Consider the following 15175-nt stretch of genomic DNA (forward strand, 5'->3'; position numbering starts at 1 on the left):
TGGCAAATAACTCCAATAATTTTGAAAGTGCAACTCATTAAAACAATTCAGCAACTCTGAGTCTACTTTTGTACCTCACTTTAAAATAATTTCTCATTCCTTGCCCTGTAAAAATTGTGTATTTCATAGTTAATCGCACAAGTAGTCAAACTGATCAGTGTGGAACTGTACAACAGAACTGGCTGTATTCAATAAGTACCTTCAGAATTGTGTGTCAAACCTATGTACTTTCACAAAAATTCAATTTCATGCTGGTCTCAACAAATTGGAATCAGGTCTTTGGATGGTGTGTATATGGAATGATTTGCAGAGGAAGCGGTAGAAGCAGGTACAATTACAACATTTAAAATACATTTGGACAGGTACATGGATAGGAAAGCTTGAGAGAGATATGGGCCAAATGTAGGTAAATGGGGCTAGTTCAGTTTAGGAAACCTGGTCAGCATGGATGAGTTGGGCTGAAGGGCCTGTTTCCGTGCTGTATATTTCTATGATTCTAGGAGGCCACAAAAAAAAAAGTTGATTTATATTGATTATTTCACACAAACTAGGCCAGTGTTGGAATGCTGTGGTATAGTATCTCTGAAAGTAACTCTGCTGAGAAATACAAAACAGGAAGAGGATTAACATTCTCAACTTGGCAAAAGAGCAAGAGAACATTTAAAATGCAGCAATGCCACTTCCCATTGCTTTCACACCAATTCTACAACTTAGCACCGCTGCAATTAATGGTAGATTCCTGTGAAGCCCCAATAATGAATGCAAATTAGAGTCCTATAGCACATATTATGAACTTGCATTCATATAGCATCTTAAAGTGACAAAAAGCCAGAGGAACAGAAACTGTTCCAAATTCCGATTTAACAGGTATCAAATGGGCACTTTACGGACAGAATTTTCTCAAAAATCGGTGTCAGATTCTGGCTGAAAATTGGTGGCCGCAATCTTACTATTTTGCCTTGCCGATTAATGGGTGGGGCAAGCCAGTAAGGTCTCTAAGCAGCCGAGGAATCACATTTAAACCCGATTTCTTGTCTTTCGATCTTACTGGCACCAAACATCTGGCGCGATCAGTCTTGTGCCTGTTGTGGGGCTGATTGTAATATTTAAATTCTATTTAGATTCGAATTTAAATATTACAGGTGAGCCCATGATGACTTTGTCCAGGGCTCACTTGCCTCTGTGGCCTCACCGGTGAAGGTTCTCACTGGCAAGGATCACGTATGGTGCCTCTCAATAGGCAATTTAATTGAATTTGATGGGCTCCCCCTCAAATGGGGACCAGACATGATGGTGTCACTGGTAGACCATTCCATAAATAATTTTAAAAGGGACATTGAGGATGAGGGGCTTACAGGGTCATGGGCAAAAAGCGGGACGTGCGACTAAGTACCACTGTGCTTTCAAAAGCTAACACAGGCACAATGAGCTAAGTGACTTCCTTCTGTGCTATGTTCCTATAACTTAACATAATGAAAATTATTGTTGGAGACACTGTGGTTGAGATTTTAACTTGTTCAAAACCCATTCGCTTGCAGAGCTAAAATTGGACTCAATGCTAGATTGAAGAGTCCATTATGTTCAAGTGTATTTCAAAACTGTTGTTTTGTTTATGATCTTTTATGATACAAGTAGTTATTAGGTGCATATCAAATGGTTATTGATTCATTTTAGGGATAAACAACGAGATGGATGGTTCAAACCTGTTTAGTTGCTGCTAGTGATCAAACTGGTGCAGAGCTGGAATATACAGGATGAGTCAAGAGCGAATTTAATCATTAAGAAATAAAAATGATTAAAATGGTGAAAGCACAATGGGTTTTGCGTGGGAAATAATGATGCTTCAACATGCTATTTTGTGAGTTAAAGGATATAGCTTCATGTTCACAGTTCCCAGTAATAGCTGTGAAATTAGGGAATAGCTCACATGGGTGAAGAACTCAACATTAGAATAATGGGAAAGAAGCATGTTTTGCTGAACTGCTGTAGAGTGCCTACTTGTGGCTGGAATGATTATGCATCGGCAGAAACAGGGAACAGGTATGCTCACCTTCACCCTTCTTCTCAGTCAGAGGCCAGGTTGGAGGGACACCTGAAAAAGAGAGGAAAAAATATTCATACCTCAACAATGGCAGAAACTTCAAATACGTCATCCATTATAGATGTGATCATAATTCTATTTTATCATTTTCAAGTGTTTTATTTCTTTATAAACATATTTTTAAGACAAATTACAATCAAATTTATGTATTAGTGTCCCAAGTAGTCTTACATTAGCACGGCAATGAAGTTACAATGAAAATCCCAAATTGTATTTACAACTGACTTTTATTTTCCCTCTTCCATCAAACTTGCCGCATAAACACTGAAGTACAGTCCTTGAACTCCAAATGCAGATATTCTTTTGTTTAATTTAATGGCCTACTACATGTAATTCCAGACAAAAGGACTTAGATATACAATTGTTCAACATCCTCTTTTCATATTAAAAATAGCATGTGAACATGCTCATTGGCACTGGGAGAATATCACTTGCTAACTCGAGTGGGGCATCCTGGAATCATCCAGTGTGCATACTTAAAACCAGCAGCAGGTCCATTTTTTAGGAATTTGAATCATATTAAATTAACACTTTTTAAAAATAAAGCAGCATCTCGTCTCACACGACATGAAAGTGACCTACTAAAATTTGTAAGGGACACAGAATACAGGGAAAATGTTTCTTCTGCATGTTCTTTTCATGTGTATCAATTTTAAGCAGCATCATTAAGGAATTATGTGTAGCACTAGTCTCCAGGGTGGACAAAATTAACTCCCCTTGTTCCATTAGGCATCCAATTTCTATTTGAGGCTAGAGAAGTGATTTAGTTCAATAAAGTATTTTCTGCCTTTCAAGGAGATCATGGATAAACTGTGGCTAAGGCTTATCTCAACTCTCTCCTTTACCTGCCTAGAGTGGGATTTATAGCCACAATGTCATGACCCAACTGAGAGAGCTAACAATCAAGCCAAGCTTCATACTATCCCCGGATGATGTTGCCGAACATTTCCATGCTTATACCCTCATTCACAAAAAATGGAAAGGGATAGTCATTATAAATAGTCAAAAACAATGTTGTCAATACAGAACCAAGCTAGGATGAAAAATACACAATTTAAAATAATGAATGATTCCCATTTAAACAGCACCTTATTATCTCAGTGTTTCACATATAGTAAATTACTTTCAAGTCTAGTGACTCCTCTAGAAGCAAATGTAGCAGTGATTTTGCAGAGTGATCAGCAGAACAGTCAGTGAGGCAGTCAATTGGCTTTCAGTGTTCTTGGATTTAATGTTCACGCAAACGTTCAAACAGGCATCGATCTATAATTTCATCCTAAGGACAGATCGCTGCACAATGCTTTGCCAATTTTGTTTTCTGTTCATTCATGGGACCTTGTCAGGCCATTTTAGAGGGTATTTAAGAGTCAACCACCATGTTGTGTGTCTGTATGCACAGCAAGACCAGACCAAGCATGGACATGAATGAACCAGATGGGTTTTTACAATAATCGATAATGGTTTCATGGTCACCGCTAGACTTTGAATTCCAGATCGTTGTTTAATTCAAATTTCATCATCTGTTGTGGTGAGATTTGAACATAGGTCCCAGAGCATTACCCTGGGTCTCTGGGTTCAGTGACAATACCACTGCCTCCCCCTAATGACCCCCAGTCCTCAGGTAAGCCTTGAACCTTCTGTCTCAGAAGCAAGGATGCTAAATAACAGCCAAATTAAGGTTGAAAACACAGAACATTCATGGTACTTAATTTAGAAATGTGGAACATATCAAAGAAAATAATCTATTACCTGGATGAAAGATCCATTACAATAAATGGAAAGAATGAAATTTCCGATAGGAAAAAAAAAAATCGGAAAATGATTATTTTAATGGTTTTTCAAAATAGACATGGCAATTTTGATATAACAATGATCTTTAATTTATTTAACCATAAAACAGACTAAAAATATTAGAAATTCAAACCACATTCCTACATTAAGTCAAGGTTGAAAAGCAACAACATGAAACCAGTTAAATTTATGTATTTATTGTGTTAAAAATAGGACCTGTTGTTTCATTAGCAGGCAAATCTGGCCGTATGGTTTCCAGAAAATGTTCTAATATTTTTTCTGGAGTTCCTGCCATCACAGTGTATCTGGAGAGATGAAAAAATGACTTGATTAATCACAGAAAATGTAGTTTAAATTACTGTGGACTTTATAATTAACCTCCCGTTAAAAAAGGACTAAACAGATTATCAAGATAATTAAAGAAAGGAATCATTAAAATCAAGATGTTGACTTAGACAGTAATTAGCTGAATTTAATTTGTTCATATGGTATAAAACATGCAACTGCCATAAGTGACATCAGAAATAGGAGCCAATTCAAAATAATGATTATAAAATCCTGGACTAGGTAAAAAGAGCAAGATGTCAAATTCTACACTATAATTGATCACATCTTAATTACTTTTGACGGAATTAAATCCTCCTATTACACACTGATTGGCTATCCCACTAAAAAGGCCATAATCATTGTTATTTTAAGCTGCGCAGCAAGTGCTTTGGAGGGAGGGAAACAATAAGAAAATAGTCTCCTTTTACTCTACCGCTACTTCACCGTCACTGCACTGTTCCCGCTCCTTTCCTATAATGGTGAAACTGAGACAGTGATGAACTGAAATAGTGGACAGAATTATCTGGAGTGTTTGGTGGTGAGTGTGGTGGAAGATCGTGGTAGCAGGGTCAGGAATAAGCTCCACACCAGCATGAATTTACCACAGGATCTTCCGCTGGTGTAACTGAAAGTCAGACCCCAAGCCAAATTCTCTGCAATACTAGTGGGAATAAAATTCTAACATGGAACATGTTCACATAATGTGACATGCAGATGCCTGGACTCAACTGAACAAAGCCTGGGGCTACCTCCCTGCAATCCTGGAAGATCCATAATAATGGATTGAAGGTGCATCTGCAGTTGGGCTTTCCAGATCAGGTGTGGTGGCCTGGAGGACCAGCCTCAGAACTTTCCTGGAGATTCACCTTAATTTTCAGGAAGTTGACCTTCTTTCTTCAATAGTGGGTCAGTGACGTTGGACGCTTTTTCAACATAACGCCCAGACGCAACAGCGGAGGACATGCCATCCAGGACTGCCCCACCACTGACTACAATATGAATCAACTGGGTGCATAACTAATGTCATTGGGGCTGGAGGATTTTGCACCTCTGACATGGCACATAGTCTCAAAACTGGGAGAATTCTGACCAATCTCTCAGGCCTTCACGGCAGCACACATTGATGCTTGAACAATTTTGCCAAAATTAGACCCCAAGTAACATAAAATGTAGTGGTTTGAAAAACTTACTTGTATTGAATCTGCGTGCTTCCCTGATTGGAAGCTCCTTTACCCATTGGGATCTTTGCCAAAACCAATACATCTTGTCCATGTTCTTTGAGTCTTACTGTATTCGCCTCAACATCCTAGAATGCATGGGGATGGTGAAGGCATAAGAAAAATGTCTGTCATAATGAATTCTTTTTTCTCCTCCAACTGCACAGCATTCCTTACCTATTGCCCAATTTAACTAGTTGTTTTTGGTCTTTTAATATTGATCATTCACTAGCAGTTGCTACTCTATTACAAAGTATGCAAGACATGTCATTTGTGTTAAAACTTAATGAAAAAGTAATGCTACAGGTTAGCTGTTAAATGGTTAAATACGTTTTCCTCTGGTGAAAAGCTTTGAAAAGATTTTTAATTCAGCACACTCTGTACTTCTAAAAATATTGCTTTGGATTTATAACAGGTTAAAAAAGTTTATGGGGCAGACAATAATCCTGCTGCAGATAATGATCAGCACGAATCACTCTTTGGCGAGCTGTGGGCTTGCCCTTTATTTAATGTCAAAACTGCAGCATAAAATCTGAATAATCCATTACATTTATTCCAGGGTATTCAGTGACATAAACATAGATGGAAGGGATTCTTCACCCCCTAACCCCTCTTGCTGGGTTGTGACTCTCATGAAGCACGGGAGCTAATGAATAATTTAGTCTGTACATGTTAGATTTTACAAATCAAGAAGCACTGCAAAAAATCAATGTGCTGCTTAGCACAATTCAAAAATATTGGCAGGGATTTTTCAGCTTGGAGACAACAAGCCATTGGCTGCTGATGGGATCTGTCTGTCTCACCAAAGTCTACAGCCACGATCTTTTACTGGCTTGCCACATTGGTCAATCAGCACAGCAAGCTGGTAGGATTATGAGAGAGGCCAAGAGTTGGATTCATGCCCGGTTTCTCGCCTCATGCAATCTTACCGGCACTGTTTTGTTGGCGAGATGGCTTCAAAAGAGTGCAAAGCCAATTTAAATATTAACATTATTAGCATGGCCAGGCAATGCCCATAGGGTAACTCACTTGGAGATTGGGCACCTGCCCAATGGCACCCCAAGCAGTCTGCAGCCAGCTTCACTGGCAATCTTTGGCTCTGCAACTGCACCCTCCTGATGGAGTGTCCGAAGATTGCATTTTCAAACTCAAAGAACAAAGAACAAAGAAAATTACAGCACAGGAACAGACCCTTCGGCCCTCCAAGCCTGCACCGATCACGCTGCCCGACTTAACTAAAACCCCCAACTCTTCCGGGGACCATATCCCTCTATTCCCATCCTATTCATGTACTTTTCAAGACACCCCTTAGAAGTAACTCCCGTATCCGCTTCCAGTACATCCCCCGGCAGCGAGTTCCAGGCACCCTCTGTGTAAAATATCTGTCTCATACATCTCCTTTAAATCTTGCCCCTCACACCTTAAACCTATGCCCCCTAGTAACTGACTCTTCCACCCTGCGGAAAAGCTTCTGACTATCCACTCTGTCCATGCCTCTCATAATCTTGTAGACTTCTATCAGATCTCCCCTCAACCTCCATTGCTCCAGTGAGAACAAACCAAGTTTCTCCAACCTCTCCTCATAGCTAATGCCCTCCGTATCAGGCAACATCCTGGTAAATCTTTTCTGTACCCTCTCCAAAGCCTCCACGTCCTTCTAGTTGTATGGTGGCCAAAACTGAACACTATATTCCAACTGCGGCCTAACTTAAGGTTCTATAAAGCTGCAACATGACTTGTCAATTTTTAAACTCAAAACCCCAGCCGATGAAGGCAAGCAAGCCACATGCCTTCTTGCCTACCTTCTCCACCTACGTTGCCACTTTCAGTTACTTGTGTACCTGTACACCCAGATCCCTTTGCCTATCAATATTCTTAAGGGTTCTGCCATTTACTGTATATTTCCTATCTGTATTAGACCTTTCAAAATGTATTATGTCACATTTGTACGGATTAAACTCCATCTACCATCCCTCCGCCCAAATCTTGAACTGATCTATATCCTGCTGTAGCCTCTGATGGTCCTCATCGCTATCCGCAAATCCACCAACCTTTATGTTGTCCACAAACTTACTAATCAATCCAGTTACATTTTCCTCCAAATCATTTATATATATATATATATATTACAAACAGCAAAGGTCCTAGCACTGATTCCTGAGGAACACCATTTGTCACAGCCCTCTGTTCAGAAACACACCCTTCCACTGCTACCCTCTGTTTTGTATCCACCTTGCCAGCTCATCTCTGATCCCATGCGACTTTACCTTCTGCACAAGTCTGCCATGAGGGACCTTGTAAAAGGCCTTACTGAAGTCTATATGTAGACAACACCCACTATCCTATCCTCATCAATCATGTTCGTCACTTCCTCGAAAAACTCAATCAAGTTTGTGAGACACAACCTCCCCTTCACAAAACCATGCTGCCTCTCACTAATACGTCAGCTTATTTCCAAGTGGAAATGCATTTAACTTGCCCACTGAAACTCTCCCCTTTTCTCGCTCGTTTGGCACTTAGAATTCTTTTTCATAAGATTGTGTCCTGTGGGTTTTCCATAACTCACCTGCCCTGCTGCTGGGTAACCCACCACAGGTGGCTGTCTTTGGCAGGATTGGAAGATCCCATTGGTGGGAAGGGCTGGAAAATCCTGCCCAGTGTTTGCCACAATGCCAATAAAATTTGTAATAGGCAAGTCAGAAATATATTTTAGGTTTGCAAGTTTCCCACATTGGTATGAATACATGGCCAGTTCTGTGGTTCTAAATACAAGGGTAATAATTCTCACCTTACTGCCGGAGCGTAAAACTGGTAATCTGAGTTGGGTGCCCATTATTGGAAACCACCTAATCTTCTTTTCCATGGAAATCATAAATGCCATCAATTTTCCTTCTGCTTTTTGTTTAAGTCTATTTGGCACTAACTTTCAATTATGGTTCTCCACTGACTAATGCATATTAAGTATACATTTTCTTGTATTCACTAAATATTTTTAAAAAAAATTACAGCTGCTTGATGCTGTGAAGTACATCCAGTCTTGCCTGAACATTTTGTTCATTTTTCAAAAAGAGTTATTGAAAGTATTTTAAAAGAACAGATCAATCTCTCCCCAACATTGTCAGGATTCCAAACAGCCATGCTATCCCTTTATGCCTTTAAAAAATTACAAAAAAACCCACAATTTTGTTTTAAAACTTGGAGATTTTTTTTGGAGCAAAACATGAACTCTGTTGCTGCAAAATACTCACAGTAAGCATTACAAAACTTCCTTCTATTAGAAACATATGTCAAAATTAAAATGCTTGCTTTCTTGAAATCAGAGACTTGGCATTCAGTAAGAATGCTTTCAAATAACGTGAGGCATGTTATCCACAATAACCTCATTACTGAAATTACGTAACATCATGGATGATTATTTTCTGACTCTTTCAAAGTACGTGAATAAATTTTCCAAATACCATACAAGACATTTGTAAATGCCTTCACAAAAACAAATAACTTTTCAGTCAACAAGATTCTGAATGCATGCTTGTATCAGAAAGCCTCTTACTCGAAGGATTCTGTTAAAATCTTCCTTATCGACCCGTAGAAAATGACAATTATCTTCACGAAGCACTATGGAGGCTGCTCTTGGAGCATTGTTCACCAGAGCCAACTTCCCAAAATCATCCCCTTCATGTAATGTACAGACCACTCCCTGCAATAATGGGTCAGATTAAAGTCACTTCAGCCAAATAATTTACAAACCTTCACTGTTACTGCTAAGAATTATATACTTCTTTCCCAAATTCCTTTTATACTTAATGAAAGGGTGCCTTAAATACCTAGTAAATCGTGATGCGAAAGTATGAGGTTCATTTACATTTTAATTGCTGCAGGGAATTAAAATGATTATAAATCTACTACAGTTAATTATATACAAGATGGGCATGAACAAGATTGTACACATCTTCTCAGTTTTAATAGATATAACAAAATTCAAAATACAACATCCCAGAAACAACTTGTATGACCTTGATGAGTGTTCACTTAATCTCGTTTCAATATTCCTAGAATCATAATTGTGTAGGTCTGTGATTCCTCGCAACCACTATAAAAGTTGATGAATTGAAAGTTGTACCTTGCCATAGATGACAACATTCACTGTGCCCTTGAGGATAATATACCATGAAGTGCCCTCTTCCCCTTGATTAAACACTGTAAATATGAAAGCAACAATCATCCTATTTCAGCTGCACAAAACTGTCAAGGCAGTTCACTTTTAACATGCTATACTGAAAATGCTAACTGTACACAGTCTGATGGTGAATCAGTATACGTCAATGCTTAATCACTCACATATTTATCACCTCTATCTGATTCTACTAATTACATTCTGAAATGTATGTAATATTAATGTTGGTTTTCAAACAGGTTTATAAAAGGATTAGATGACAAAAGGTCATCCATCTGAAATGTTAACCCTGTTTCTCACTCCTTAGATGCTTCTGTACTGAAGTATTTCAAGCACCTTTTTGTTCTTTATTTACGATTAGCTGACCAGACTATATATTCACATCACATCTTGCGGATTGATATTCTACTGAACCCCTTGTAAAGCTCTTCAAACTTGGCCTAAAAAGGTCTTTTTTCACTTTCCTTTCAGATACAGGTATAACATTTACTCCCTTAAAACCATTCAGATTAGTTCAATACTTACAAACTGTTCCTGCTTTGGCATGAGATTCAAATATCAAAACGCCAGCAAGCTCTCGTTTCACCTAGAAATGAACCAAGTTTCAAAAAAAAAATCACTGAAAGACTCAAACTGCAGACAAGCGCCAGTTTATTAAGCAGATGTAAAAAACATCGAACACTTCAATTTGAAAAACATCCATAAGTAAACTTTATATTGGCCTGAATTCTATGGCTGTTCATGTCGGCAGATCTTCTGGTCCCGGTTCAATCAGTGGTGTCTTTCTGTACCTCTATCCAGTGATGTTAAAATGCTGCAAGTCTTGTAATCACATGAGCCTATATGTTTTATGCTAACTGATTCTGAAGAGGGATTTATGTCTGTGAGGATATTGCTTAAATTGGAATTATACAGATAGCTAGCAGTTAAAAATTATACCTGATCATGTTTAAGTATTTCAATTGGTAGAAGTTAGGGTAATTCTTTTTGTTACATTTTGACTATATTCTTAAATAAAATTTATTTTAATAAAAGCTTTCTGTTAGCCAATAGAATCACAGAGCGAAGCAACCTATGCTCGTACTATTACCAAAATTAAAACAAAAAGTTGGGATTTAGATTAACTTCATAGTATACCTTGGAGTTTCTGAACTGGCCCCTAACAGGAGCAGAAAAGGAAAAGGAGGGAAGAGAAGATGAGAAAGAAAGAGACAACCAGGTGACAAAGTATAGAACTGAAACCAATCGTTAAACTTTTATATTTAAAGGAGGTATGCATTCCAAGCATATACCTTCCAACACAACCAGTGAGCATCACTGCCTAGGCTAGCATTTATTGCCCTGGATAAGCTGATGGAAATCTGCCTTCTTGAACCACTGCAGTCCATGTGGTGTAGGTACACCCACAGTGCAGTAAGGGATGGAATTCCAGAGTTTTGACTTAGTGATAATGAAGGAATGGCGATATATTTCTAGGTCAGAATGGTGAGTGGCTTGGAGGGAACTTCAAGGTAATAGTGTTTCATATGTTTGCCACCATTCGTTTTCAAGATGGGTTTGAAAGGTGCTACCGAAGAAGCATTGGCAAATTCCTGCAGTATATCTTGTAGATGGTACACACTGTGAACCAGTTGTGAATGGGATGCCAATCAAGTGGGCCACTTTGTCCTGGTTGATGTCTGGCTTCTGGCTTGTTGCTGGAGCTGCACTCATCCAGGCAAATGGGGAGTATTCCATCACATTTCTGATTTGTGCCTTTGAATGCTGTATAGGTGTGGGAATTAGGAGATTGCTACCGCTTTCCTAGTCACCTATTTGCTCTTGGAGACACAGTGCGTGGGATTTTCCAGCTGTGCTCGCCCGAAAATGCCACCCAAGATCAATGGACCTTTGCATGGTCTATGTCCCACCTACTCTAATTTCTGTGACGGACAGAATGGGAAAAGCCCCCCAGTATTTATATGACTGGTCAGTTCAGTTTCTGTTCAATGGTAACGCCCAGGAGGCTGATGGTGGAACGCTCAGTGATAGTAATGCCTTTGAATTTCAAGGGGCAATGGTCAGATCCTCTCTTGCTGGAGGTGGTCACTACCTGGCACTCATATGGCATGAATGTTACTTGCCACTTGCCAGCCCAAACCTGAATATTGTCCAAGCTGTGCTGCATTTCCTTTCCCTCCAGCATTTGTATCAAGTCAGCAAGGTTAATCAGTAACTTTTTCTCACTCAGTTTAAAATGTACATGATCCCACAATGAATGAATATCTTCTAACATTCGATGGCTATGTAATCTTCAGTATCATCATGGAGATAGATGGAACTCATAAAACGTCTAGGGTTTCAACTTATGTGCGCGTGCTGGAAGAGTGAGTGTTGGACAGCAGGGGAAAGTTCCATACCAAAAAAAGTTCTGCTGTTAGCAGGTTCCAGAAGTGTTGCTCTGGGCCATGAGAAGTCTGAGTGGGGGTGGGACGGTGTCAGGTTATTGGCTCCCTGTTGGAAAAATTGGAGGTCATGATTTGGAGATGCCAGCGTTGGACTGGGGTAAACACAGTAAGAAGTCTCACACCACCAGGTTAAAGTCCAACAGGTTTATTTGGTAGCAAAAGCCACTAACTTTCGGTGCACAGCCCCTTTGACAGGTGAGTGGGAATTCTATTCATAAACAGAGCATCTCTTTAGCCTGTGCTTAATGCTCTCTCCAGTCATATTGTCTGTATCTTTAAGACTTGATTACCTGTAAAGACTCGCATTCCAACCATTATTTTGTAATTTGAGTTTGTGTCTTTATATGCCCTGTTTGTGAATAGAACTCCCACTCACCTGACAAAGAGGCAGCGCTCCGAAGGCTAGTGGCTTTTGCTACCAAATAAACCTGTTGGACTTTAACCTGGTGTTGTGAGAGTTCCTACTGTGGAATCATTGGTGCTCAGAGAGAAATGGGAACTATTTATAGCTTGGTGTAGCTGGGAAGTTTGGAGCGTGGTGAAATTCAGGGGCAGCACGAATGTGGTGAAGATAACCAACTATTAAACAGCTGAAACTGCATCCAGTAGAGGTTAGAGTGCTCGGAAATCCAAGGGGACAGAGTTTCAGGAGATGAGATTGAAGATCTAGGAGATGGGCAGTTGATGAGGCAGTCAGAGTTGCAGCAGTTTTGTGGGAATTCGGAGGCTTGATCTTCAAAAAGTAAAATATTTGAAGTCAGTTATGAGAGAAACAGAGTTTCAATGGAATTGGTTGGCTCAAGTGTTTACTGATGTTTGGGTGCATTGCTGAGAAACTGGGATCTGTCTTGGTTGAATTTGCTATTTCTTGTACAGAGTGTTGTGTTCGACCACAATTATCCTGTTAGTTCATGTACCTCAGTCACCTTGAGTATTAGAGTACAGGGTGGATATTGAAAATGGTTTTACCTTTTTGACCTTTTAAAGTTTATTTTACTTATTCAAAATCCATGGAATAGAGTCAGAGGGGCCCTTCAACCCTATGTGTCTGTGCCGGCCATTAAACAAGTATCTATTTTAATCCCATTTTCCAGCATCTTAGCCTTTTATGCTATGGCATTTCAAATGGTCATGGAAACTTGCGGCTTTAATCTCTTGGCAAGTGTCTTGAATCTTAAACTTTGATCTCTTACTGGATTTTATCAAAAACTTTGGGGTAAGGTCTAGGATCACAACAATACAGAAATCAGAAGAATGGAGCTTACTGTGGTAGAAAGTTTAGACAAGGCATTAATATGTAACAACTCTTCATATATGATTTCTAAATCATCAGCTGTCCTCTGGCCTGGTCTGTGAATTAGACAAAAAAAAACAAGTTAAAAAGTAAATTTATTCAAAAACACATTAGTTAGACCACATGCAATGGAAACACTTCCCTACTGTTTTTGCCTCAAGAAACTGAAGGCCATTTGAAGCATGACATGGCTTTCATCACATCGCAATCTCAAAGCTCAATTTGGTTTAAATCATTTAGTTATGCATTTTTTTTTATAAACACAAACAGATCAATATGTACTTCACTCAGGTTCAGTGCTACTTACAATATACATTTTGAATATTCCCTGCTTTACAAAATACTAAGGCACTGTTTGAATTTATGTAACTGCAAAAGGTGAAAAGCTGAAATGGACGTAATAGCTGATGAGTGGTGAACCTGGTAAAATTAGCACTGTCGTCCATCCATTTGTGAGGGTCTAACATGGATAATGTTGTAAAACAGTGGCTCCTGCAAAGCTTCCAAAGTAAACACATCTGATCTGCGCAAGTACTACAACAAATGTAAGATTATTCTGATGGAGATAAATGACTAAACTCAAAGTGAAAAGGAACTCAGACAAATGTTAGAGTTTTATGCATTGATGTATCATCTCCAAACAAAATAACACTAAGATTGCAATCAGACATCGACACATCAAGCAATAGATTTCCATTTTAAATTTTAAACTACCTATTACGTGTTGGCACAATTTATTTGACTTTACTCACGGTTTTCGTAAAATCATTCTCATATGGGCATCTGGCCCAATCTGAGAAAGGAAAAGCATGGTTTCCTGGAGCTCCTCATCACACTCTTTCTTTTCTTCATCTGTCAGTGCAAGGACTTCTTCCTGTTCGTCATCAAGGAAACGATAAAACAGGTACTTGTCCTGGAAATTGTGCTCTTGGTCCACTACGACAGCAATGGTTTAAAAGAAATTAAAATCAGTCTTCTAGTCCATTATTTATTCTTAAAAAAATGACCACAAATTATTTGTTTTAAGCAACCAGATTTTCAGCAACATCACAAAGATCAGCAAGATAAACATAGATGCGCAAAATCCTTCGTCACATCTAATTCACCTTTCAACAGAAAATGACAACTAATGCTCTCTTGAAAAATTAGAGATTATTCTGTTGTTTCTGAAAATTGTTCCAGGTATAAATCACTATTCACATGATGTATTCCATATGAACCTTGAACATGCCTGTTACCTGTTTGTACCCAGCCCCTGGATTTGTAGTCATCGCTCAATAGCGCTCTAATTTCATATGTATTCCATTTAGTATTGTATGCATCTCCATAAGACCATAGAATCATACATTCCTACAGTGCAGAAGGAAACAATTCGGCCCATCGAGTCTGCATCAACTCTCTAACAGAGTATCTTACTCAGGCCCTCTTCCCCGCTTAGCTGCCAAGCACCATTAACCCAGTAAAGTGGAGGGTTAGAAAACTGACCAGGAAGTGCCAAACAACTGTGTCCTGTCATTTTCCTGCTGAATCTACAGCAGGAGTTGGGTAAAATCATTTTAGGGAATTCAGGATGCCTTGGTGGTTATTTTCCAGACGTCGCTGGATTCCGGGGAAGTGCCGGAAGATTGGAAAACGGCTAATGTTATGCCGTTGTTTAAGAAGGGTGCCAGGCAAAAGGCAGGGAATTATAGGCCGGTTAGTTTAACGTCTGTTGTAGGTAAAATGTTAGAATCCGTCATCAAGGAGGAAATAGCGAGGCATCTTGAGAGGAGTTGCTTGATAGAGCAGACGCAGCACGGTTTCATTAAAGGGAAGTCGTGTCTG

At 39.2% G+C, this 15175-nt stretch overlaps 1 protein-coding gene across 2 annotated transcripts in view; it reads right to left on the reverse strand.

Annotated features, from left to right (window-relative positions):
- Positions 1–15175, reverse strand: part of rapgef4a (Rap guanine nucleotide exchange factor 4a) — a 269450-nt gene that overhangs the window by 77194 nt on the left and 177081 nt on the right. For both annotated transcript variants that reach the window (XM_080198985.1, XM_080198986.1), the window contains 8 exons: positions 14104–14287; positions 13323–13407; positions 10136–10196; positions 9557–9633; positions 8987–9133; positions 5410–5525; positions 4109–4197; positions 2051–2092 (listed from right to left, as the gene is read on the reverse strand). In XM_080198985.1, the coding sequence (XP_080055111.1) occupies positions 2051–2092; positions 4109–4197; positions 5410–5525; positions 8987–9133; positions 9557–9633; positions 10136–10196; positions 13323–13407; positions 14104–14287 (801 nt within the window). The remainder of the gene's footprint in view (positions 1–2050; positions 2093–4108; positions 4198–5409; positions 5526–8986; positions 9134–9556; positions 9634–10135; positions 10197–13322; positions 13408–14103; positions 14288–15175) is intronic.

This window comes from Carcharhinus amblyrhynchos, chromosome 11 (assembly GCF_965287045.1).
Source record: "Carcharhinus amblyrhynchos chromosome 11, sCarAmb.v2.hapA, whole genome shotgun sequence".
Classification (NCBI taxonomy): domain Eukaryota; kingdom Metazoa; phylum Chordata; class Chondrichthyes; order Carcharhiniformes; family Carcharhinidae; genus Carcharhinus; species Carcharhinus amblyrhynchos.